This window comes from Saccopteryx bilineata, chromosome 12, assembly GCF_036850765.1.
Source record: "Saccopteryx bilineata isolate mSacBil1 chromosome 12, mSacBil1_pri_phased_curated, whole genome shotgun sequence".
Taxonomy (NCBI): Eukaryota; Metazoa; Chordata; class Mammalia; order Chiroptera; family Emballonuridae; genus Saccopteryx; species Saccopteryx bilineata.
Window position 1 is genome coordinate 47938786 of NC_089501.1, and position 26114 is coordinate 47964899.

Genomic DNA, 26114 nt, shown 5'->3' on the forward strand with positions numbered 1-26114 from the left:
CACACACTTTTATTGTGCTATCTACTTTTATCAATGACTGCCAAGTGAGACAGGGAAACTTCCCACCCAGCAAGGAGAACTCTGCAGCTCGCTAGCTGGGACGCCCTGAAGGCGCTCGGGTCCGCCTGCTCCTGCCCGCTGCCTCCTGCGCCCCGCAGGGCCCAGGGCTGTGCACGCAGATGTCGATGTCGTCAGAGGAGAAACAGATGAGCTTTCATGGCACATGTCCTGCGGTCACACCGTCCAGCACTGGTTTTGATAAAACAGATGCCAGCTTACTGATTTTCATTTCTGGCAGAGAAACTTATTTTTGTAATTAGCACTTATGTTTCTGTAATTAGCACAGAGTCAAAAGCCTAATTGAATATCCAACTATTTTTCCACAAAAGATTGCAAGTAACACGACCAACATAAGGTCTCTCAAAAAGGTGGGAAGAGGCCCTGGCCGGCTGGCTCAGTGGTAGAGCGTCGGCCTGGCGTGCAGGAGTCCCAGGTTCGATTCCCAGCCAGGGCACACAGGAGAGGCGCCCCATCTGCTTCTCCACCCCTCCCCCTCTCTTTCCTCTCTGTCTCTCTCTTCCCCTCCGGCAGCCAAGGCTCCATTGGAGCAAAGTTGGCCTGGGCGCTGAGGATGGCTCCATGGCCTCTGCCTCAGGCGCTAGAATGGCCCTGGTTGCAACAGAGCAACACCCCAGATGGGCAGAGCATCGCCCCCTGGTGGGCATGCCGGGTGGATCCCGGTGGGGTGCATGCGGAAGTCTGTCTGACTGCCTCCCCGTTTCCAACTTCAGAAAAATACAAAAAAAAAAAAAAAAAAAAAAAAGGTGAGAAGAACACTTACGATAAGTAACATCGGACAGAACTTTAGGGAGAAGTCTCTAACAGAAATCACAAAAATAATACTTTTTCTTTAGGAATGGATGACCACATAATTTATCTCCCATCCTGGGATGATTTAAATGTAAAAAGGGGTAGTAATAATAATGATGATATCACAGCCACCAACATGGCTACACTGGACATTTGGTCATTCTAAATACGGGGGGGGGGGGGGGAATTAGAATGAAAATTGTGATTGTTAATCATACTGTGACTTTTGTGCTTCTTGCTCAGGCGAGTAGAGAAAACCTTACGGTACAGTCTGCATCTCCATCAGGATTAGAGCCTGGAGAGAATTCCCAGGATGCGTCCTCAGGGGAGCAAAGAAAACACCACCCTCACTCTGGTGCCCTAGCGCGGGTCGGGAGGAACTCACCTCCGGCTGGGGGACGAGTGCGCGGCCCGGGACCGTGAAGACATGCTGAACGTGGCAGAGGTACTGGGCCATCACGGAGAGGCGACTGCGCTGCCTGCTGCCCGTGCTGGCGGTCAGCCGCTGCAGAGGGACAACGAGGAAGTGTGGCAAGTAACTGACCCGGTCAGGGCACCAGCGAGAAAGAAACAACTAGTAGAAAATGGAAGAGTAAGTCAAACCCATAAACTATGCTCAGCCACACTGCAAATTAGGGACATGCAAATTAAAAGTATACAGTGAGATACAATTCCATGCCCATAAAATGAACATTTAAGCGACATAAACAAGAACCTGGTAGAACCTAGCACTGGCGAGTACCTGGGAACTCACGCAGGGCTGGTGAGAGGGGAAACAGGCCCAAGCTCTTCGGACCATGACGTGACAGCACAGGGTAAGGCTGAAGCTGGGTACGCCCCCTCCAGGGCTCTGTCCCAGAGAGCAGCTCATGTATTTGCTCTCGGAGACGTGTGCAAGAATGACTGTTCACTGCACTTTATATGTAATATCAAAAACCGTGGGAAAACATTAAGGTTCATCACAGGCCATCATACTGGTAATTTTGACCATAGAATACTAAATAATAGTTAAAATGAGTAACAGGGGTTTCCAATTGAGATCCCAAAATAGAGTAAAAAATAATTAAGTGGCAGAAAAGATGTACAGTCTGACTTCATTTATATAAAAACTTCAAGAGATTATGTGTAGGTGTGTGTGAATATGTATTTGCAGGGCAAGTAAAAGACACGCACAGGAAGGATGGATAGAAATTTTAATACAGAACAATGCATGGAAGGGAAAGAAAGGGAACAGAAGAGGCCTCCAAACACTCCAACATTATTTTATTTCTTAAAAAAGATAAGAAAAATGGCAATATGTTAAGATTACACAAAGCTGAGTTGTGGATAAAAAACAAAAACAAAACAAGCAGGCACACTTATCTTTCTAAAATGTTTCCTGTTTCCCTATGTCCTGAAAGTTCACCAGACATGCTAGCCCCCCCTGAGACACAGGGCCAGTGTCACCAGCGCGGTCCTGGGCAGGAGCGGCGCCTTTAGAGTTGTCTGCCCTGCGGGGGCTCCTCTGTCCCGCTCACTAGCTGTGCGGACTTCTGGAGCCTGCTACTTTCCTGCTTCTACCCAGCCGTGGCATGAAAGCCACATCATTTGACTTAGATGTTTTTCCTTAAGAATTTAAAAACAGGCTTTCATCTGAGCAGTTGAGAAAACGTCCTACGGGCTGAGCTACCTGTAGATTTTCAGCACCTGCTTTGTAACTCAGAAGCTACCCCTCGTCTCACCCCTTTTATAGTAAAGGATCTGGCTCTTATCTGTCTGCACAGTTGACACCATTAGGAAGTTGAGTTTATGAAGGTGATGAGATGCCACAGTACCTCTGACAAAATAAACTCTTCCTTACTGAAATGTGAAACCAAGAAATACAGGGCCTGGCTGGCTGGCTCAGTGGTAGAGCGTTGGCCCAGTGTGTGGAAGCCCCAGGTTCGATTCCCGGCCAGGGCACACATCTGCTTCTCCACCCTTCCCTGTCTCCTTCCTCTCTGTCTCTCTCCCCCCATCCCGCAGCCAAGGCTCCATTGAAGCAAAGTTGGTCTGGGCACTGAGGACGGCTCCATGGCCTCCACCTCAGGTGCTAGAGTGGCTCTAGTTGCAACGGAGCAATGCCCCAGATGGGCAGAGCATCGCCCCCTGGTGAGCATGCTGGGTGGATCCCGGTCAGGCACATATAGGGGTCTGCCTATCGGCCTCCCTGCTTCTCACTTCAGAAAAATTAAAAAAAAAAAAATGTTATGTTCTCAAATACCAAAAATATGGAGGCACATAATGGAAGTACAGATTTAAGTTAAAGAATAAGGTTATGGATCAAGTGGTCAAAAATATTTCTAGTTCTTAATTAAAAAAAAAAAAAGCGCTTGATTTTTCCACTGGTAAAAAATTCACTGACCGTGCAGTGTACACAGTGGCACAGGTCAGAGCAGCTGTGTACACGGAACCCTACCACGAACATGATCACAGCATTAGGAAATCAACAGAACAAAAAGATCCAGATTTTAGAAATTATTATTTCATCCTGGATTCTTCCAATTTCTCACTTTACATCTGAAATGTATGTTTCCACAGATGATTTTAACAGATTTAAAGATCAGTTAACCAAAAAGCAAAGCAGTTAGGCCCGCAGGTAAGCCAATTTGCTATAAAGAGACATTTAAGTCTGTCTCACAGTGCCATGTGTCCCCTGCTGCCAGCCCAGGGGTCAGCCTGGCCATTGACTTGACCCCTCATCTTTGTAGCAGATAGAGCCATGGTGTGGAGATGAAAACATGGGGAACCATATGGCTCAATTTAGAAGAATGCAGCTCCCATATCTGCCCCAACTCATTAAGGGAAAATTCAAGTTGCGGACCCTACAAAGAACATCATTAAAGCTGGTGTAAGAGTTCAATAGTCAGTCAACCATTCAAACACAAATTGGTATTTCTGTGATACACATACTACAGGTAAAGTTATAAATATTCAAACTCCTTTAGAAGATAGGTGATTCCAACAGCAAAGGCCAGGAAACCAAACCAGTTAATTTTTAGGTAAAAGGAAATGTCTAACCTTTGAGATTTAAAAGCATTCGGAGTCTAATAAAAGGGGGGGGGGTGCAATAAATTCACAAGGACAGTGTTACTTTTTCCCCTTATTCATCTAAAATAATTTGATGTACACGTAGAAAAAAATCAGCTTATACCTAAGAAGTGAAACAGCCCCACATCAGAGACAAAGAGAAGTACATAATTAATGAACAGGCGACTCCCTGCCTGCTAAGGCTGTGACCGTTAACAGCCAGGGTCACCTGGGGATGGCAGGAGATGAAGAGGCTGATACTGGACCCCGAAAGGAAAGACCACAGGTCCAACCACACGGAGAAGTTGAACATCATGACTTCAGCAGAAAACATTCAACCTGGGTTCAAGTCCAGCTTCCCGTGACTAGCTCCACAACCTTTCGGAAAACATTAAATTACTTTGAGCCTCAGTTTTATCATCTGTAAAATGAGGTTAGCTGAGATTTGTTAAGGTCTCACTTATTGCTGCACAATCTGATTCTATTTTACGAGCTGTAACTTTATACTGTCTGTGTGTCCCTTACTCTGTGTGAGCTGAGTTCATACACTTGGACCCATAGTCTCAGAGAGAAAGAAGAGGACCACGCTCATTTATTTGTTCTTCAACTCACGAAGTAAAAAAAATGTTGGTAAGTGCTTTCTCTGGTTAAGATACAGAATTAGCCAAAAATGACAGTGTCAAGAGCAAAGGAGAATGTAGGAGAAAATGATGGCATGTACCCGCTGCAACTTCCACTTGCGAAATGTAAAACCGCTCAGAGGAACAGTTACCCCTACTCCTAAAGCATTCCTTGAATACAGACTCAATATAAACTCTTTCCAATATTTATACCAAAATTTTACTAAACTCACCCCCTTTTTTAAAAAAAGAAAAAGAACTGCATATGGTGAGGCTGGAGCAGCACCTTTATTAATGAACACGACCGACAGCAAGTCTCTGAGAAGATTCCTCCACCTCGTAAGCCTCTGTTCCTTCGCTCTTTCTCTCGGAACTACAGTACATGCATCGTGTAGCTCTACTGTGTTATTCAAGAACAGAACACCATAGTGATCACGCCAGCTGAGGAAAATCAACCAAGGACAAATCCAAAGGGTGAGAAAACCAACAAAGAAAACTATTAGCAGGGCCTCAATTCAAACCCCGGGACGAGAACAGAGTGGTGAGCAGGAACTGATAAAGACGGTAGGAGAGTGCGGTGTCCTCTCTCCCAGCTCACAAAAGGCTCCTCCATTTCTGTGATGGATTTTAGGGCCCCGAGACTTGAGCACACAGAGGTTGGCGTTCGTTCGGGCAGCCAGAACTTGTGGGGCAGTTGCTGGGAACACCGGGCGTGGGAAGTGGGCGGGTGGGGAGAGAGAGGAAGGATATGGGCAAGAACTCCTGACACACGCTCAAGTCTTTGGCTCAGCTGGGAGTGTGTGAGCTGAACTCCTCAAAGCTCGGGAGGTTAGGAGGCTGGAGAAAGGACCGTCAAAGAGCAGGACAAAATGGACTCAGGAAGAACTGGAAATAGTTCAAACCCCCAAGAGCTAAGATGTTGAGCCCTAGAATACATGAGGCTTTGGGGGGACGGACCCCTCAGAGAGCTCATGACTTCGTCATGGGAGTTACTTAGCCTCAGATCAACGGCTGCTGGACCAGTCCCAACAGAGTTTAAAAGGAAGCCTCAGGACAATCTGCAAACAATTATCTGTGTGCCAGGACAAAGCCCAGCCCTCAACCCAAGAAAACAAAATCCAGCCCTTAAAATTAAAAACCCAAAGACCTCACAATATCTGATCTCGCATCAAAAATTACCAGACTTACAAAGCAGCAGAAAAATGAGACCTGTGGCAAAGAGGAGGTAAAAGTCAGCTGGTGCAACAGTATACATGTGACAGAGGTTTTAAAATGAGTAAACAAAGATCTTAAAAAAAAAAGCTAGGTGTGTTCTCTCTATGCACAACGATGCACAGGAAAGCACGAACATAATGAGAGAGAGGGAAGATATAACAGCACCCAAGGGGAACTACTAGAGATAAAAATACAATGCCTGAAATGAAAAGTGTAAACTGAGCTGAATTAATAGTCTGGACACTGAAGTACTGTGTGAATTGAAAGACACAGTAATTGAAATTAATTTTTACATATTGCGAATCACTAAATTTTTTTGTAAGCATTAACCAAAAATGCAAGCATTTGCTAAATAATTTTTTTCTTTGCTGATTACCTTACACTAGGTTGTCTGATTTGGGGCCTTCTGATCTAGCCGTCACCTGTCTCGTGCTGTTGTCATATGCTCCGATTATCAGAGCTAATGAGATGACATTTAAATATCTGATAGGCAAGTCTTCTCTCAGCACTCTTCCTGTGCAAAATTTCTTACCCCTTCTTATAGGTCCATTGCTCAAGGTGATCCCTGGAACTTAAATATATTTCAAGATGTTATAAACAATGACATATCTCCAAATATTTTTTTATTCCTCTTTTCAATACTGATATATTTTATTTGTTCCAATTCTTCCTGTATTCAGTGATCTGTTTATTTATCACTAACTCAATCCTAAACTTTCACCAGTGTTCAGCATATGCAAACATGAGGTATTTTATCAAATCTTTGATCTGCTCGGATGTGAGCTGGATGTTCTTCCTGAAGACCCCTCCTCTGTCCTTCCTGAAGACCCCTCCTCTGTCCTTCCTGAAGACCCCTCCTCTGTCCTTCCTGAAGACCCCTCCTCTGTCCTTCCTGAAGACCCCTCCTCTGTCCTTCCTGAGACCCCTCCTCTGTCCTTCCTGAAGACCCCTCCTCTGTCCTTCCTGAAGACCCCTCCTCTGTCCTTCCTGAGACCCCTCCTCTGTCCTTCCTGAAGACCCCTCCTCTGTCCTTCCTGAGACCCCTCCTCTGTCCTTCCTGAGACCCCTCCTCTGTCCTTCCTGAAGACCCCTCCTCTGTCCTTCCTGAGACCCCTCCTCTGTCCTTCCTGAGACCCCTCCTCTGTCCTTCCTGAGACCCCTCATGTCTGTGTGGGGCCTTCTGTTTCTCAGATTTCACACCTTGTTTCTTCTTGGTGTCTCTACTAAGACTAATGCTCCCATAGGCTTTTGTCATTATGTCTAGGTGTCGAGAAAGGTCAGTGAAGGGCAGACTTTCAATAAATAGTGCCAGGTTAATTGGGATCGTATGATAACAGTACTAAAATTGGCTTCTATTTCAACCATCCACAGAAATCAACCCCAAGTGGATTACATAGAAATTTGAAAGGTAAAACAATAAAGCATCTGGAAGGTAACATAAAAAAATCTTCATGATCTCAGGCTATAAAAGGATTTCTTCAACAAGACAGAAAAAACACCAACCATAAATTTAAAATTATGAATGTCAGCTGTTCAAAAGACACTGTAAAAAGAAAACAATGACACGCCATAGTGGGAGAAGATCTGCAATGCATTTACTAAAGGGCGAGGAAGAATGTGTCCCTACTCCGAACGAATGAGGAAAGGACAAGCAACCCAACACAAACTGGGAAACAGGCACGCACTTCACAGAAACGCGCTTACCCAGAAGGCCGATAAATATGTAAAACAGTGCTCAATTTCATTAGAAATCAGCAAACAATAAACCAAAAGCACAATGACACACCATGTTCCTCAGATTAACAAAAAAGCGCAAATCTGGCAAAAGCAAGTCCTGGCAAGCAAGCAGATGGAGTAAAATGAACACTGGGGGACTATAAACAGGGTAATGGCTTTGAGAACAAGTGAGCATTTTCTAGTGGGGTGGAGGTGAGCGGGCCTTCCAATCCAGCATTTCTGTGTGCCTATGTGTACACAGGACATAAATATAAGAACGCTCATGACAGCTTTGTTCGTAATAACAAAACACTGAAACTAATTCAGAGTCCCAAAACAGGAGAATGGATAAATTATGACAGTCAAAGAGTGGGTAGTAGATAGCTCAACAAATAAACCACAACTATGAGCACCATGAGCGAACCATGATAAAAAAGACACATATTGTGCAAATCCCTTTGTATAAAGTTCAAAAATGGACAATACTAAAGTATATTAGTTATATGTAATAATGCGTGGGATAAGCGATGCAGAGAATAAATCCCAACTTCGTGGTATTGATTATGTTGGCAGTAGGCGAGGGACAGGAGACACAATCAGAATGAGGCAGCCAAGAAAGTGTCAAAGATGTTGGCAACTTAATTAGTAAGTTGACTTGGGTGGTAGGGATTCAGGTGTTTCTTTTGTGAAGTCACACATATACATTATATACTCTATATGTCATGACTAAATTTTCTTTTTCTTTTGTATTTCTTTTTTATTTTTGTATTTTTCTGAAGGAGAAGTGGGGAGGCAGAGAGACTCCTGCATGTGCCTGACAGGGATCCACCCGGCATGCCCACCAGGGGGCGATGCTCTGCCCATCTGGAACGTTGCTGGGTTGCAACCAGAGCCATTCTAGCACCTGAGGCAGAGGCCATGGAGCCATCCTCAGCACCTGGGCCAACTTTGCTCCAATGGAGCCTTGGCTGTGGGAGGGGGAGAGAGAGACAGAGAGAAAGGGGAAGGAAAGAGAAGCAGATGGGCACTTCTCCTGTGTGCCCTGGTCGGGAATCAAACCCGAGACTTCACACGCCGGGCCAACACTCTACCGCTGAGCCAACCGGCCAGGGCTCATGACTAAACTTTTAAAGGAACACTTAGAGTCTGCAGATCCCGTCACCTACCCTGTAGGTGTGCCTGCTAGAGAGGGAATGTGGAGCACAACTGTTGTGGGCATGCAGGCATGGCGGAGATGGGGATTAGGTGAAAGTCTATGTACTAAATGATGAGACACCAATCTCCTTCCACTTCTCGGCTCCAAACTGATTATAACGTTCTTCAACTGTCACCCCACTAAGTTCAACCTATCAATGATAGCACAGCAGTGCCAGTCCTGTGTCCTAACGCATCGCAGCGCTGCCCACGTGCCGTCTTTCCCTGGCCGTGCCATGCCGTGTGTCCCGCGTCTGTCTGCCGCCCCGCGTGTGTCCTGTGTCTGTCTGCCGCCCCGCGTGTGTCCCGCGTCTGTCTGCCGCCCCGCGTGTGTCCCGCGTCTGTCTGCCGCCCTGAGTGTGTCCTGTGTCTGTCTGCCACCCCGCTTTCTGAGCCGGCGGCACGTCACCCATGCTCTGCACGGAGAGCTGACAGCACTCCCGTCCTCACCCTCATCACGTTTGACTTCTGGTTATGTTGTTGCCGGGTTTTTCTGTGTGTGTGTAATGGAGTATGAACTTTAGAAAACACAGTCTGTGATAAAAATGCAGTACTACTTTGTTTTGAAAGAATTTTCTGTGATAAAATAGCCAGAAAATATTAAAACTTACCTCTGCCACTTCCTTTTGAAAAGTCAACGTCATCTGGGTTCTGCCATAAGCAAAGGGCCCATCTCTCTGAGAAACATTTTCAAGCCACTTGATTATCAGTGGAGTTGATACATTAAAAGGCAGATTTCCAATAATATGTACATTTGGAGGATCTGGTTGGCAGGAAAAAAACAACTTGAAGGAAGTAATTCCATCAATATATTTCGAATCCAATTTTAGTTAAGAGTAACGTCAAATTAAATATCAATAGCATCAAAAATATATGAAAACTATGGCTGAGTACTGTCCATTCCATTTATTTTTTAAAAGCAATGTTTTTTCCACAATCAGCTTTGAATGATTAAGGAAAAGAAATTCTACCTAATTAGTGCTCAGTCAGTCACTGAAAGTCCTCATATTCTTGGCTCAGGAAAGATATAAAAAAAATTGCTTTGAGGGAAAAGATAATTTGCTTTGGACATGAAGAGGTCAAAGGGCCTATGGGGCGCTCAGGTGAACCTGTCCGAGGGTCAGATGCCCAGAAGGGGGATACAGGCTGGACAGGAAGTTGCAGGTGTCCGTGATGCAGGTGGGAAGCAAAACCACAGCAGAGGAGTGGTCCACACACATCTGCAGCAGGAGAGGAGATGCCCAAGAAATCTCCGAACCACGTGGGAAAAAGAGGTGGGTGGCAAAATAGCCTCAGCAGAGAGCAGTGAGAGACTGCTCACAACAGCGCAGAAGGAAAGCAGGGCCTGGTCTCAGAGAAACCACCCAGGAGGGAGGAGCTAGCGTCAAAGGAACCGGGGAGAACGCAGTCAGACGAGGTTACACAGCGAGGAGGCCCCATGCTGGGCGGGCAGAAATGAGAAGGCAGGCTGCCCTCTGGAGAATGGCCTGCTGCCAGGCATAGAGGGGCAGCGCCACCCACTCTGAAGGGGCCTGGCCGTGGACACACACGGTGCCAGCTGGACTAGGGCACACCAGAATCGCCCCTCCACTTGGTCTGAGGGGTTTTATAGGCAAAAATACCCCCAGTCTATTTATCTTTGTATTCCAAAGTGCCGGAGCACACAGGTTCTCAGTCCACACAGCTGGAGAACGAAGACGCCTCGGCTGGCCACTGCGTGGGAAAGACGACGGAAACCAAGGTAAAAGAAAGGCTTGGGTGGGGTCTGGTTGACTAAAACACTATTTTTTTCTTCACCATTTAAGATAAGTAACACCATACACCATCCATCCTTATGTAATATAAAAATGACAAGTTAATTTGAATGAAACCCAAAACATCTGAAAAATGAGACAAATAAATTAGAATTAAGAAAAAGTAATTAGATTTTATATTTTGGAAGTAGAAAAGCAGAATAAAATTACAATGCATATTACCTATTAATTCTGTTCAGATAATTTTTTTCATTGATTTTTTTTGGAGACAGGGAGAGAAGGTGAGAGAGAGTGAGTGGGAAGGAGGGAGGGAGGGGAGGAAAGGAGGGAGAATTTTGTTCTATGAGTTGTGCATTCATTGGCTGCTTCTCATATGTGCCCAGACTGGGGCTAAAACCCACAACCTTGGTTTTTCAGGACAATGTTCTAACCAACTGCGCTAACTGGCCAGGGTCTGAGTAATTTTTAATATAAATATATAATAAGATTTGGAATGTATCGGAATATGAATAGTGCTAATATGAACAGTTACAAAGATAAATAAATAAATAAGAAAGCCACCCCGAAGTCACTTACCGTCCTCCCACCGTCTTTTAAGACTTTCCGGAAAAGCCTTTTCTATCTTAAACGTCAACACATCTCCATGGACAATTCTCAGTTTTCCAGGGGCTGCATCTGAAAGCATCTAGTTTACAGAAAGGGCAAGAAAATGAGCTCATATGCTGGCAAACACAAACTAATTTTTTTTTACTTCAAAACTGTGCATTATTACATCAGTGTGAAAAGCCAGAGGCTGAGTGACCATTAATGAACTAAAGTACGGGGTACCCACTGCAATAGACTATTGTAGACTATTGTGGTGTTTCCCTTTTACTGTATGAATGCCTGGGGACAGTAACAAATGACAGGATAAAAACAGTTCCTCTTCACCTGACCAGGCGCTGGTGCAGTGGATAGAGTGTCAGATTGGGACCCAGAGGACCCAGGTTCGAAACCCTGAGGTCACCGGCTTGAGCACGGGCTCACCAGTTTGAGTGTGGGGTCACCGGCTTGTGCCAGAGGACCCAGGTTTGAAACCCCGAGGTCACCGACTTGAGCACGGGCTCACCAGTTTGAGTGTGGGGTCACCGGCTTGTGCCAGAGGACCCAGGTTTGAAACCCCGAGGTCACCGGCTTGAGCACAGGCTCACCAGCTTGAATGTGGGGTCACCAGCTTGCGCATGGGATCATAGACAGGACCCCATGGTCACTGGCTTGTAGCTCAAGGTCGCTGGCTTGAGCCCAAGGTCACTGGCTTGAACAAGGGGTCACTGGTTCTGCTGGAATCCCTGGTCAAGGCACATGAGAAAGCAATTAATGAACAATTACGGTACGGCACTGAAGAACTGATGTTTCTAATCTCTCTCCGTTCCTGTCTGTCTATCCCTATCTGTCCCTCTCTCTCTCACACAAACAAACAATCCTCCGCCTTCAATCTTTGAGTAAAAACAAAAAGAACAATAAGAAGGGGGGTAAAGTACCCTTTCCTTGTTTATCATTTTTCCTTCCTTTCATCCACCCTAGCACCGCACCTTAAGAAATGCTTTCACAGGACTAGTGTTGGCACCTGGCTAAGAAGAGCCTATGGCCAAGCCATCTATAAATCTGTATCGTGTTTAGTGCCTTGTATCCAGCACAAAACTTGATTCTTGAAGTCCTTGGCTAATCAAACCAGATGCGGTCCCGGAGCTGATCAAGTTCAAAATGCAGGACTGAGTATAATCAATGAGAACGAACACGGCTAAAGTAGATTACAAAGGCACCACGTGAAGTCTCAGCTCAGGGAGCGCTGAGAACCTCAGCTGCAATGCAGCGACTGTGGCCCTGAGCACCCCTGCTCTGGCTTCTCTAGCTCAATTCAAGCTAATTTTCTTTCCTCTCTCCTTGCTTGCTCAGGCTCCTGACGGGAAGGATGAGAGAGCATCACAGACGCCCATGAGAAGACACGGACCAAGGCAGACCGCTCCCGCGGCTGGGTCAACACTGTGCCTTGCACCTGCATCTCTGCAGCACTTACAATACCCTGCATCACGGTTACTATCTGCACGTTCGTTCCCCCCATAACACTGCGCACAGCTTGAGAGCAGTAGCTGTTTGTCACCTCCTGGAGTGCCTTCTGCGGGTACAGTGGTACAGAGTGGATACCAGACGGCATTCAGTTTTTGTCAAGCTGGAAACTCGCCTAGCCCACAAGATTCTGAGCTCCACAAATGTCTAAGGTCAATTAACTTGCAAAGACTCATTTCACTGATAATTCAGGCAGAGTTATACAAGTAATGTTTCAGAGATACAGAGCTGAACTACCTATATTGGTAAGTTTGGAAATCTTCTAATTTAAGTTCAGCAAAACAACAGCAACAAAAAACAACAAAAACCACCAAAACTGCATACCTCTGATATTAAAGTACTTATGGATTATTTTAAATTACCATCATTTGTTAAAACTTAATTTGGGGAGTTCCAGACAATAAATCTTAAAAAACATAATAACCTCAATATACTATAAATTAAAAAAGGAGATAGCTTTCTATGGCACAGGCTCTTACTGTATAAAAACTGGTATTTAATGATAGCATTTAACCATCAATGAAGAACATCAGAATTTTTTCTATAATTATGCTTCACACAATTAAAACAAAACAAATTAGCATACCAAAAACAAAGAGGCAGAACAAAACGCCTATGTTTCACGATGTCAATATATAGACAGTAATTAAGTAATTAGTAATTAAGACTAAAACAAAACAATGTAAACTCGGCTCCTTGGCAATAATTTACATGCTTTGATAACTCAACCACGTTTGAAATGTTAATTTTTTCACATTGACACACAGCTGCATACCAAAAAACTTATAAAATGTACATTTACCTTCCTTTCCTAGGTTTAAAGTTACATTTCTATTATATTTTTTGGATTGCCCTTCAGTCAGTAACAACCAAATCCTCCAATTCTTTATAAGGTCTAGGCCCTCTGCGACTCCTCTGTAGCCTGATCTTCCTCTGTCTCCACCCCACCCCACCCCCCACTGCAGAAGGAATGAACGCTGGTGTTCACAGCATTATGTGAAGGGTCTGGAGCAACAATGAGGGGGAAAAGTGCTTCCCAAACTGAAATGATAGTACCATTACAGACAATAGCCATTTAAACACCTAATGATATTCAGCAATGACACAGACTTTCTAACTAACCACTTACAGAGAAAGATCTTTTCATTATCGTAATACTTGGGGATGATGAAGTAGTGGGAAAGATCACTGTGACAGCCCTTCAGGAATAACCCTGGTGCATTACACTTCAAAATCCGAGATGTTATTACCTCCTAATGTGCTCAGGGGCGCAGCGGACTGCGAGTGCAGGCACCGATTACAGCCCAGCGAGTACTTTCACAGACACTCTTAAATTGTTCTATCATTTTTATTTTAGTTTTCAATCCTATATTCTTCCAAAATGAGATGTAAGTAAGCTTAGAGTAAAAGGCTAAAAGGCATTCATTAAACAAGGCTGTACAAGGAGAAAGGCAAGCCAAACCAAGAGAAGGAGCCATGTGTGTGACTGTAAGAGCTGACAGCCCGAGACAGGAGCTGTCGTGATCGACGTAGGGAATTATAGAACTCCCGCTTACTGGAAGAATGATACCAAGTCTCCACAAGAGAAAAGGGTGTTTTCTGGTAGGTTTTGTAAAGTACATAATGGAGACTGTTCCCTCCATGTGGTCATCTAAAAATATCTCTTCTAACAAGTAAGTCAAGGTCTTAGTCCCTTTACTGCAGGGAGCAGGGAACTACGGTCCACTCAGGGAGTTTGCTGTTGATCTGACAAAGGAATTTACGCAATTCTTGGAACTCACGTACAATTATAAATTCCCTGAGAACAAAAAGCTATTATCAAATAGCCATCTTGTATGTTTTTGCCACCTTCTCATGGTGCCGGGCTTACGGTAACCAGCCCCACAGAGTGGGCTAAGCGCTGGTCACGTGGTTTAGCGGTATTTCCTTCCTCCTGACAACAGCAGGGACCCACATGCTGTTGAGTAGGGCTGGGCAAGTGTTAGGCAAACTACTGTGTATAAGAACTTAACCTGCTCTAGGCAATCCGATAGGTGAAAAACAAAATTTCTATCTTATATATTCAATAGAATACAAGGAAAGACTAATGCTATTTTTCAAATGGAATTCAAGATGTTAAAATAGACCGACTCCTCAGGGGAAAGATTACAGCATGATTTCCAAAAGGCAGCTTGCTCTGCTTTTTCAGTGGGACCAGAACACGCATAGCAGTAATTCATTTACTCAGCCTCATGAAGGAACTACTGACTTAGTAAATTCTCTATTCAACCAATGTTTACTCCTTTAAGTATTAACATTTCTTAAAAAGACAAGTGAAATGAACCCAATTTCACCCTTTTCTTGTTAACTTTTTCATTTTTGCCTGTGGAGTAATGGCCTCAATGGTTATGAGCCTTACTACTGCACTTTTCCAGTTTTTATATTCGCTTTTTATAGCTTTTCTGCCATAGTAATAACTTACCCCTTGCTGTTGTCAGTGGGTCTGCTTCTAGCACTGACCTATGTTGTTTTGCTTACTAGTTGAGTTCTATGTTATAATTAACCATGGTTACAGCTATATCAAGGAGGTTCCATGTGTAAAATATATAATCATGTCACAACGAACAATCAAGCAATCCTCCTTTTTAAAAGTTTGCTGGAAAAAGAATTTCACATTTTTATTCTCTTTGGTTAAAAACAGCTCCTTTTGCCAGGATGACAAAATTTACTATCTATGTCCCTTTATAAGATGACGGGAAGGGGAATAATTATAATAGCAACCATTGGCTCACTACTGGCAATATACCAGGCTCCTCACTTGCCAGGCTTTTTACAGAAATTTCTGTCTATCCTTGCATTAACCCAGTGGTTCTAAAACTTTTTGAAGTTGGGGTACATTTAAAATCCTACAGATGATTGTAGGCGCACTATACACAAATTTCTGAGAAATATAATAATTAAGTCCAACATTAAAGAAAAAATAAGGTCCAAGTGTGCTTTTATGGTAACTAAACGAAATAAATACGACAAAATTAAGTTTATTCTGACATTAAAAAACATTTTTGTTACATTTTTTGAGTTATGCTTTTTAGAATTCGTAAAAAAGGGTTAAAAAATAATGACAAAAAAGTTATCTTTTTATATATATATAGATACATTCTTAGTAAGATTTAGTAAATTCAGCAGGTCCTGGTGTGAATGTGTTAAGTTTTTTCATTCTTGTGTTTATGAGAAACATGAGCCTGATGTGTCCTAGCAATTTTTTCAATGTTTGGGCATATACTTAAAAGGTAAACTCTCATTTCCTCATCAAAACACTGAAGAATTCCTCTCTTTTTAGTCTTAATTGTTTTGAGGGTAGAAAATCCTAATTCACGTAAATAGGATGTTGAAAATTGTAGTAAAATGTTCAAAGCTTTTTTAGATATTGCCACATATTCTTCTTTTATAGAAATCCAAGAGGCTTCAAGAGACAATTCCTATGTTTAATCATCAATCCAAAACCCCACCATACATATCATCTTAACTTTACACCAAACAAAGGATAGAAGAAATTTGCCTCCAGTCTTTCTGGGGAACATGGGGAGTAGTATAAACAATACAGCACCACAGCTTAACAGTCTTTTGCAACCTAATCAGGCAAGTGAAGTGGGAGTTGGGCAGACTGTCAGCTTATAGCCAATTTCCCACACCTCAGTCCCCAAAAATCTAAATTCCAAAAACCCTGTTGGTTTTATGGTTCCCAACAGGCACATATTTCTCTGGAATACGATAGGGCACACCTGGAAACCTTCTAGGGCAAGTGCCCCCTAGTGCACACTTTAAGAACCATGCATTAATCACAAAAGATAACTATTATTCCCATGAGAAAGCTGAAGTTAAAAAAGGTTCAACGATAAGCTCAAGTTCACAAGGCTAGTGGCATACCTGAGATTTGAACACTAGCCTATTTGATTCCCCTGTATAAATCCTGTGAACTTTCCACTTTGCCTATCCAGTGGAAATAACCACTGTTTAACTATTAAAAAACCCAGAGACAATTCTAACAATAATGCCTTACTACTTCCAAAATTCCACAAAACAAGCACATCATTTAATGGTGAAGAAGAACCCTAGAACTTATTCTGGCCAAGATGAACTATAAGGGACGAGGTATACTCTTTGCCTTAAATAAAAAATGGACAAATCAGTTGAAGTGACAATAGAAAACTAATACATAAGGCAGAGATGGTCCGACTGGTGGGAAAGAGGCAAGACCCATGTATGCAACCTACAGAAAGCCCATAGAAAAACACAAATAAGTAAGAAGAATGGAAAAGATATACCATGCTAACATTAACCACAGGAAAGCTGGACTGGCAGTACTAATGTCAGATAAAGTAGATTAGGGAGGAAAGAAAATCACCAGGGATCTTGAAAATCATTTCACAAAGACATAGCAATCCTAAATGTTTATGCGCCTAATAATGGTGCTTCAAGATGGATGAGAAGACTGACAAAACTGCAGGAGAGAGAGATCTACACCTAGATTTTGAGATTTCAATACCCTACTCTCAAAAAATGATGGACCAAGTAGACAGAAAATCACTACAGAGACTTGAAGAACACCAACTTTACCTAACTTAAATTCATGCTCCATCCAACAACAGCAGACTGCATATCTTTTTCAACTGTATAAGGAATATATACCAAGATAGATCATATTATATGCTGATAAACAAGTCTGAATTAATTTAAAATAATTCAAGTCATGTATTTAATCACAATAATTAAAAAATTAGTAACAGGTCTAAAAAACTCCAAAGTCTGCAAACTAAATTACATACTTCTAAACAATCCACAAGTCAAATAAGAAATTAAGAGAAATTAGAGCTGAATGTTATGAGAGAATTTGGAACTTTTGGTATGTCTTTCTTTAAATCTAATATCTCAAAAACATTAGAAAAAGAAAATTAGTATTTTGAATGGAATGAAAATAAAAACAGAACATATAAAAACTTGTGGGATTCTGCTAACGCTGTACTGAGAGGGAAATTTATAGCACTGAATACCTGTAAGAAAATAAGAAAGGCTTCAAATCAATGACCTCAGCTTCCACTTAAGAAACTAAGGAAGGAACAAGTTAAATCCTGAAAAAGCAGAAGGAAGGACACAAAGATCTCAGAGCAGAAAGCTAAGAAATATAAGAGAAAATAAAGAAAAATCAGTGAAACTAAAGGCTTTTTTTTTCTTAAAGAAGATCAATAAAGTTGAACAATCTGTAGCTAGTCTGATCAGAAAATATAGATACACAAACCACCAATACCAAGGAGAGAGGTACCGTCACTACAGACTCTACAGATGGCTGGTTTACCGTAAGAATAACCAGTGTGGTTCACCATATTAACAAATTAAAAAGGAAAAGTCTTAAGATTATTTCAATAAACTTAGAACAACTTTCTGCAAATCCAGCATCCATTCATTATTAAAAAAATAAACTAATAGGGGTTTATTGTAGTGTTTTATTCCAGACTATAGATTTGTATCAAGGTTCATGTTCCTCTCATTGTTTAAGATGGAAATGAGACTCCTGCCTTTTGTTAGTTTTCTTTCCTTATGGAATACTCAGAAGAGGACAGCACACTCTGGCAGTGTACAATTTGGTTCACCTGAAGCAGTCAAAAGTGGAGGTGCTCTAACCACCAAATTAAGTCCTCTACTTAACTGACCCTTGGAGATCTGGGGGTGAGTTTTATTTTTCTCCTTCCCATTTACTTTGAAAGCCATAGGATCTTATGTTGCTTACAATTTGTTATTGAGTCTCTCCTAAGAATTTGCATATTATTAAGAAAATAGCTTTTAATTCACTTTAGCATTCAATTTTTTTAAACTGAGATTTAACTGACATGTTATGTTAGTTTCAGGTGTACACCATTTGATATACCTGCATACCTGGTTTTATTGTGCTTCTCAAATGTTGTGCTTTTGCTTGTTTGATTTACAAATTGAAGGCAAAACCCCTCGCCAGCAAAAAGATTCCAACTCTATTACATACTGGCTTTAGGGCAGTGATCTGGACCCCAACTGGCGACGTCTCCAAGGTCTGCCTGTATGTATATATTGGAGAGTGGTTTCCACAGTGTCTACGTAGTTAACATCACCACAGCTACGAACCTTTTTCTTGTGGTGATAACTTTTAAGATTCACTCTCTCTCAGCCACTGTCAAATATACAATACAGCACATTATTAATTATAGACACCATGCTGTACATGACATCCTAGGACTTATTTTATAACTGGAAGTTTGTACCTTTAAACACTTTTACCCCACGCCCTGGCAATGACCAATCTGTTCTCCGCATCTATGAGTTCTATTATTTATTCATTTTAAAAGAATCAACATCCAGATAAAACAGCTGGAAGAAAATGCAGGAGAAAGTCTAAGCCCCAATGTTTCCATAGCACTGAGAGTTTTCTAGTGCTGCAAACAAATATACTGCTTCTTTCCTATACCTCTTTCCAGATTAGCAGTCCCCTGATCAATCCTCAATTAACAGAGATGAACAGCCATGCAGTTAATAATTATTATCAAAATTTTATTAAGTGGGCCCTGGTGGGGTAGCTCAGCTGGTAAGAGTGTGTCACCCCTACATGCTGAGGTTGAGGGTTTGATTCCTGGTTAGGGCACATATAGGAATCAACCAATGATGGTCTCTCTCTCCCCTCCCCCGTTCCCCTCTCTGTAAATTGATTTTAAAGTATTGTATTAAGTGCTAAGTATGAGGTATTAATTTAATTCTCATAACAATCCTATGAGTAAAGTGGCGAACAGAAAGATGGTTACCCACCCAAGGCCATGCAACTAGTAAATGGTAAAGCCTGAAGTCAAACACAGACAGTTTGACACTTGAGTCTGAGTTCCTTAACATAAAGCTTTATAGCTTTCACATATTAGAGATGTTTTCTTACTTTATAACATGCTGACAGTGAAACCTACATGATCACTATGTTCTTTCTTCTCAGCTGCCTCATGATACTGTAAGGATTGAATTAAGCTACAAATGACATACTTTCAGCCAGAAGACATTTTATAAATTATTATACTTTCTTTAAAAAGTAATTCTATTAGCTTAGAAATCACTAAAATGGAATCCTTAAAATAGATCACTCTCCTTCTACCTTTACTCAGTTTATGATTAATTTAGTACCTCTAAAAGAAAGTGGTTTTACATATTGAAACATTCTCCACAGGAAAAAGAAGTCTATTTGATATTTCAGTACTTAACATTTCTTTTTAAGGCAAATCTCTTTCTGCATACAAGGCACTTAGAATTGATTTTGCTACTTCTACAAAAACAAGTAAAATATGTATTTCCTGCAGAGTAATTTACTTTGAAATTAACCTAATATTTAGAAAAAAGAGCACAAAACTTTTTGATAATCAATGCTACACAATTATTCACTTTCATTATTAAATGACACTCTTAGTTAATCAGATAGACACATAGTCAAACTTTATTTCCCAGGTGAAGCATTACTGAGCACCTGCTATGTGCCAGGCTCTCACATATGGCAGAGATGCAGCAAGGGGCAACAAACATATAGGAACACAGTGTCAGATGACAATACATCTAATGAGACAAACAAAGTAACTCGGGTTAGGAGTGCAGAGACTTGGGGAGGGTGGTGAGATAAGAAGGGCACAGTATTTTTTTTTTTTTAGTGAGAGAAAGAGAGAGAAAGAGAGAGACAGGGATAGAATAGACAGGTAGGACGGGAGAGAGAGGAGAAGCATCAACTCGTAGTTGTGGCACCTTAGTTGTTCATTGATTGCTTTCTCGTATGTGCTTTGATGGGGGAGGCTCCAGCTCAGTCAGTGACCCCCTTGCTCAAGCCAGCGACCTTGGGCTTCAAACCAGCAACCATGGGGTCATGTCTATGATTCCACGCTCAAGCTGGCGACCCCTTGCTAAAGCTGGTGAGCATGCACGCAAGCCATTGACTTCGGGGTTTTGAACCTGGGTCCTCAGTGTCCCAGGCCGACACTCTATCCACTGAGCCATTGTCTGGTCAGGCTGCAGCTGTCTCTTAAATAGTCTGTTTTCAAAGCTCTTTAGCTGAGATCAGAGAGGAGAATGTGTAAATTAAGATGGAGATGAAGAGAAGTGTGTCTGATTTACCCTGGCTCTTCTGTTGGACTGACCTAACAACCTACTGAAGGCTCTTGTGAAGCTTTAGAGTTAGGGAGGAACCCAAGGCCCCACGGTCACTAAGTACCCCTGATGCGGAATTCCCTACAGGACCCCTGTCCCACTGTCTACCAACGGTTCAGAAATGTATGTCCCTTCTTATTTTAAATCTCCATCTGCCTCCCTCACTACGCATCTGTTTTAATTCTTTCCTGGAGAAGATCAATACAAGTGTACCTTCTCCCCTGCCGACCTCTCAGCTCTCAGCTCCCTCACTGAACGCCTCTCTTCTAGCTGAGAGGTGCCGGGTGGCTCGGAATAGTTCCCACACAGTAACAGTGCCGACTGTTTTAAAGATGCAGGTATCACTTCACTCACACCTCATCATGAAGCTATCCATACAGTGGTGACATTTCAATCCTTCACCTAAATAATTCTCTCATCCAAATGCCTGAGCTTAACAACAGTCTCTCAATTAAGCTAATGTCTGTCTTCAGAAATCATTTTCTGAATCTAAATGAAATTCTCAGAAGTCATGCTGAGTCATCATTACCATTATTCATTTTTACTTATTTTTATAGGAATGGGCCATGACATGCATAAATACTAGATTTTTTTTTTAAGGTGACATAAAAATTAGTTTGTTTAGCATTAATGCCTAAAGCAGGCTTATTCGATTCTGGTCAACAGACTGTGTGGCGATGCTTGTTAGAAATGAAGCTTTCTAGACCCCTCCCGACTACAAATCAAAATCTCTGAAAAGGGGTCCGGGGATCCACAACCTACAACCTATACAATCCTTGGATGCTATGGGATTTAAGAGTCACGGTCTACAGACTTACACCGAGTTTTTAAAAAGACACTAGGTATCTCACCTGTAATCCAGGAATAAAGCGACTGTCCTTTTCGACCACCAGGAGTTCAGCAACGCCGGCATTGAGGATGGACCTTGTGATTCCCCCTGGTCCGGGGCCCACTTCATACACATAAGCATCTGTCAGCTTGCCAGCCTTCCTTACAATTTTATCTGGAGAAAATCAAGTTTCAGTTATCTTGATTATCTTGGCAAATTTTGATATATGGAATTTAAAAAATAATAAGCAATACAAACACTTATCAGCCATTACTCAATCAACTGATCCTTTATATACATTAATCCAATTATTTAACTCTCAACCTACACTGATACATAGTAGCATTCATCCTTCTACCACCTCACTGTTGAAAAGGACCAGCCCCGACCGGTTCAAGTGCACAGGTCCTGGGCTCTGAGGATGGCTTCATGGAGCCTCCATCTCAGGCGCTAAAAATAGCTTGGTTGCAAGCATGGCCACAGATGGGCAGAGCATCAGCCCCAAAAGGGGGTTGCCAGGTGGGTCCTGGTCGGGGCCCATGCAGGAGACTATCTCTCCTCCTCTTACTTGAAAAAGAAGGAAAAGTGGGGGGGGGGGGGAGAAAAGTACCAGTCCCTGAACAAAAACAGGATTACCATGACAAATTTTTTTAACTTAAATTTAGCTAATACTGTATTTTCTGTTCCTCCTCCAAACCAATTAATCCCTAAGAAGGACAGGCTGGATAAGCAAGCACCACTTATCAACAGTTGTTGAACCTTGAATATTTGAATGAGCAAGACCAGTTTCATACTCAGAGTTTTCACTATTGCAATTTAAAAATCCACAAGTAAAAAGTTCTGGCAGTCTCCATTTTTTCTGCTGGTCAATATGGCAATGGCAACAAGTTCCTAGATCCTAAGACTCACAGAAATTTGGATTCTTGGTCATTTTCAGTTAAAAGTTAAAACTTAGTAGTGGAGGTTTTTAAGCTTTGCAAATATGCAAGTTGATATGAAAACAATTTTTTAATTAACTTCTTTAAAATTAGCAGACTTTAAAAAGTCATGAAAAAGCCGATTATTGAGGATCCAACGCAACCAAACATCACTTCTGAAAAAACATACAATGGGCAGTGTTTGAGATATTAAAATCCAAGCAGCTGGCCTCCTGGCATAGTGAAAATTAAGTCACCGAAAACATCCAGCAGTTCTTGGCTGTATTCACTGACACTGTGCAGTCATTTCTGCTTCTATTACTGAGAACCTACTAAGTAGGTTTAAAGGAGAAATAACCTGTCAACCACCCAGAAATAGTTTTGTCTATTAATGGCACAGGGAGGTCAGCACCCACTGGCCATCTGTTCGTCACAGGTGCTTTCACGCTTCCCTCACAACATAGCCTTACAACACGCTAACCATCCCGATTTAACACCTGCACACTGGCCATTTTCCTGGTGTTTTACTTGGGCAAGGTCATCTAGAAAGCAAATGGAAGAAAAGCGGCTTCAGCTCAGGGGTCAATTCTGAAGCCAACCCTTCCTTGGACGCAGACCAATACCTCTCAGTTGGAGCAGAGATGATACATTAAGCACAAGCATTACTTAATATGCCTATGTTTAAAAGCAGAGAGCTAGGAGAGCAGGCAGGTCAGTGGCTCTGCCCTCAAACCGCCCAGGCACAAATACAAGTGCCACCAAAGAGGTACCATCAATTCACTAAGCTTGGGTTCTAATCTTGCTCTGCTCCTAACTAGACCTTCTCACCTTAGACAAGTACCTTAATTTCCCTTCAGTCTGATTCCCATCGAAGAGAGAATAGTGTCTAGATTCTGGAATTTACTCCTGAGAGCGAATAAAGGCTCAATGAGAAAACATCTATAAAGGAATTTTTAAAAATATGAAGATCTGAGAATGGTGCTTTGTACCTAGAATGTGGCAAATGACTGGCGGAAAAGACTAATTCTGGTTACTACCAGGACCAAAGAATTTTTGAGGTGGGTAAGCTTTTAAACTCTTGATGCAAGACCTTCCTTCAATTAACATTAAAAAACTGAAGCAGAGTTAAGCTATTTTACCCTAAGTCATATTGCTACTGGCCGAATGAAGGTTCGAAGTCCAAGAAATGAATAAACTAACTTAGTTGTGCTTTATGGACGGTGCTTCACTGAACTGAAAATGAACTTTTGGGGTGTGATGCACTCATGTTTTCAGCTTCCGAGGAGGAACTAAATGGAATGACCTATCAAAACCTCAAAATCGCGAAGTGCTCCAACTGTGAAATCGGTGGGCACCTTTGTAATACTACTCCTGCTGCTTCGTCCTTTAGAAGGGAACATCACTGAGAAATGGTGGCTGTGGTTAAACGAATGTACACGTTTGCAAAACTCATTAGTCTGTGCGCTTCCAACTGGTGACTTGTACCGTGAGAAGGTGTGGAAACACAAACTGACTAAACTAGAAGTCCCTTGAGGGCCGCCTTTGCCTTGTTCGCTCCGACTTTGCAGCTCCAACACCGGCAACCGAGCGAGCTGGAGGCGCATTTAGCAAACAGTATGTGCGCCCTCGAGGACTTCGGAAACGCAACAAGTAACCGTTTCAATAACGGATCAGAGAAGTGACACCCCTTTTCGACGACTTATTGATAAAAATCCCTGCACTGATCTAATTCGGATAACTTTAAACTGCGCGGAAAGTAAGCCGGCCAGCACGTGCAGCCCCACTTCGTGTTAACACACCGAATTTCGACCGACCACAACCGCCTCGCCCAACGCGCGCGCGTCCTCCAGAGGGCCAGCTCGGCGTCCGCCCGGTCCGCCCCACGGGCCCTGCAAACGCGAGCGCCGGGTTCCCCGGCACGCAGCTCGTCCCACGCGGCTGCAGGGCGCGCAGCTCTTTCAGGACTCTGCGGCGGGCGGAAGGACCTGACCAAGGGCCTACTGGACACGAGTCTGACCCCGGACACCCGCCCACAGGGGACGGGCGACACCCGCGACCCACGTCCCCGGGACCGGGCCAAGGGGAGACAGCCCGGGGCAAGGACGAGCCATCCACCTGTCAGTCTCAAGTCCAGGAGAAAATTCTGGGAGAGCTGCTTCGCCGCTTGCAGTCTGAACAACTTAATGATTTCTCGAATCGTGGGCAACGGCGGGAGTCGGAAGCTGCTAAACGCTCCGGAGGAAGCCATGAAACTCCACGGGGCCGTCCAGGTTTCCCGCGGGCTTCCCGGGTGGCTCTGTACGCACCCGGCGGGGGAGGAGCCTAGCGTGCTGTGGCCCGCCCCCGAGCCCACCTCATTGGTCGGTAGTATCCTGTCAGTGACAAAGCGCGGACAGGAAATCCGGGCATTCTCAGAGCGCATGCGCTATGTCCCGGTAAGTGCGGTGCAGGCTGGGTGTACGCTGGTTTTCCACACGTTAAAGTGGTGGAGGAGCCCTGCGGACGACGCCTCTCGTTGGTGGGCGGGGCCTCTCGTTGGTGGGCGGGGCCAGGTGGGAGCTGGGCAGGAATCCGGAGGGGCGGGTCCGAGGACGCATGGAGCTCAGCAATTTGCCAGGATGTAGTACACTTCGCTGATGGACATTCCTAAGACCCTTCTGGAAATAGTTTTGGAAAAGCTGGTGATTAGAGTATTAGAGACAAAACTATTGGTTGGTAACAATTCTCTTACGATTAGATGAAGGCAGGTTTCTAAATGCTCTCAGTCTTATTTTTTTTTCATCTGTTAAGTGGCTAATGTCTGCCTTAAAATTGTGATCAGTAAACTAGAGGTCGCCTGGTGTGCAAATTCAGAACGTAGTGCAATGCATAGCATATGCTAAGCCCACAATCAATGGTGGCTGTTGCTACTATAATTATAATTATCTAGCAGGTGAATGTGCTGGAAGGGTTAATATGTATTAGCACAGCTTGTTAGTGGTGAGAGGGCAAGAAGTAGATTCCAACCCTTCCGCCCTTTCAAAATGTATCCATTCAATGAGAAAAACCGCCTTGTTCAGTACATTAGGTTTTAGAAAGTGTTTTGTATATATTGAGTCTGTTTCTACACCTTTCACTAACAGTCTTGTGAAATAAACAGGGTATTACCAGCCTCAGTTTAGAGTGGAGGAGACAAAAACTGAGAGGTGACAGATTTACAAAGCCAGAAAATCGTGGAACCCAAGTCTAGTCTAAGCTTCCTGATTTGCATGGTGGCTGCTCTTTCTATTAATCTGTTTATGCCTTGAATTTTAATGGGAACTCCTTCTTTACCTTCTGTAATGCCAGTGGTCGAGGCCAGGCACGTTCATTTTGGATTCGGGCAGACGGTAGAAGAACTGCAGAGTTGGAAAGCTGTGGACCATCCCCTTTCTTAGATTCTTCCAAGGGCGGTGGAGCCAACAGGCAGGGGAAAACCTCTTTTCTTGGCGGCACGCGAGCAGACAGGAAAACCGCCCCTCTCCGTGGAGGGCCAGCGATCCGCCAAGCAGCCACTTGTGGTGTTGGGCCAGCAGTTGATGGGCAAAAACCTCCCTGAGGACAAGAACCCATAGCTGTATGTAGGCTATACACAGGTGGCTCTGCCACATGTGCACGCCTGCATCATGCAAAGTGCAAGTGAGCAAACCTAACA

At 43.2% G+C, this 26114-nt stretch overlaps 1 protein-coding gene across 3 annotated transcripts in view; it reads right to left on the minus strand.

Moving 5' to 3' along the window:
- TFB1M (transcription factor B1, mitochondrial) overlaps nucleotides 1-24738 on the minus strand; it is a 49292-nt gene extending 24554 nt beyond the window's left edge. The window contains exons 1-5 of one of the 3 annotated variants that reach the window (XM_066247840.1): nucleotides 24557-24738; nucleotides 21547-21698; nucleotides 10994-11102; nucleotides 9275-9426; nucleotides 1256-1375 (exon numbers count right to left, since the gene is read on the minus strand). In XM_066247840.1, the coding sequence (XP_066103937.1) occupies nucleotides 1256-1375; nucleotides 9275-9426; nucleotides 10994-11102; nucleotides 21547-21698; nucleotides 24557-24689 (666 nt within the window). In that variant the 5' untranslated portion in view covers nucleotides 24690-24738. Of the gene's footprint in view, nucleotides 1-1255; nucleotides 1445-9274; nucleotides 9427-10993; nucleotides 11103-21546; nucleotides 21699-24556 lie in introns of all 3 variants that reach the window. The other 2 variants (XM_066247839.1, XM_066247841.1) reach the window with 2 other exon arrangements.
- Nucleotides 24739-26114: the final 1376 nt, after the last annotated feature.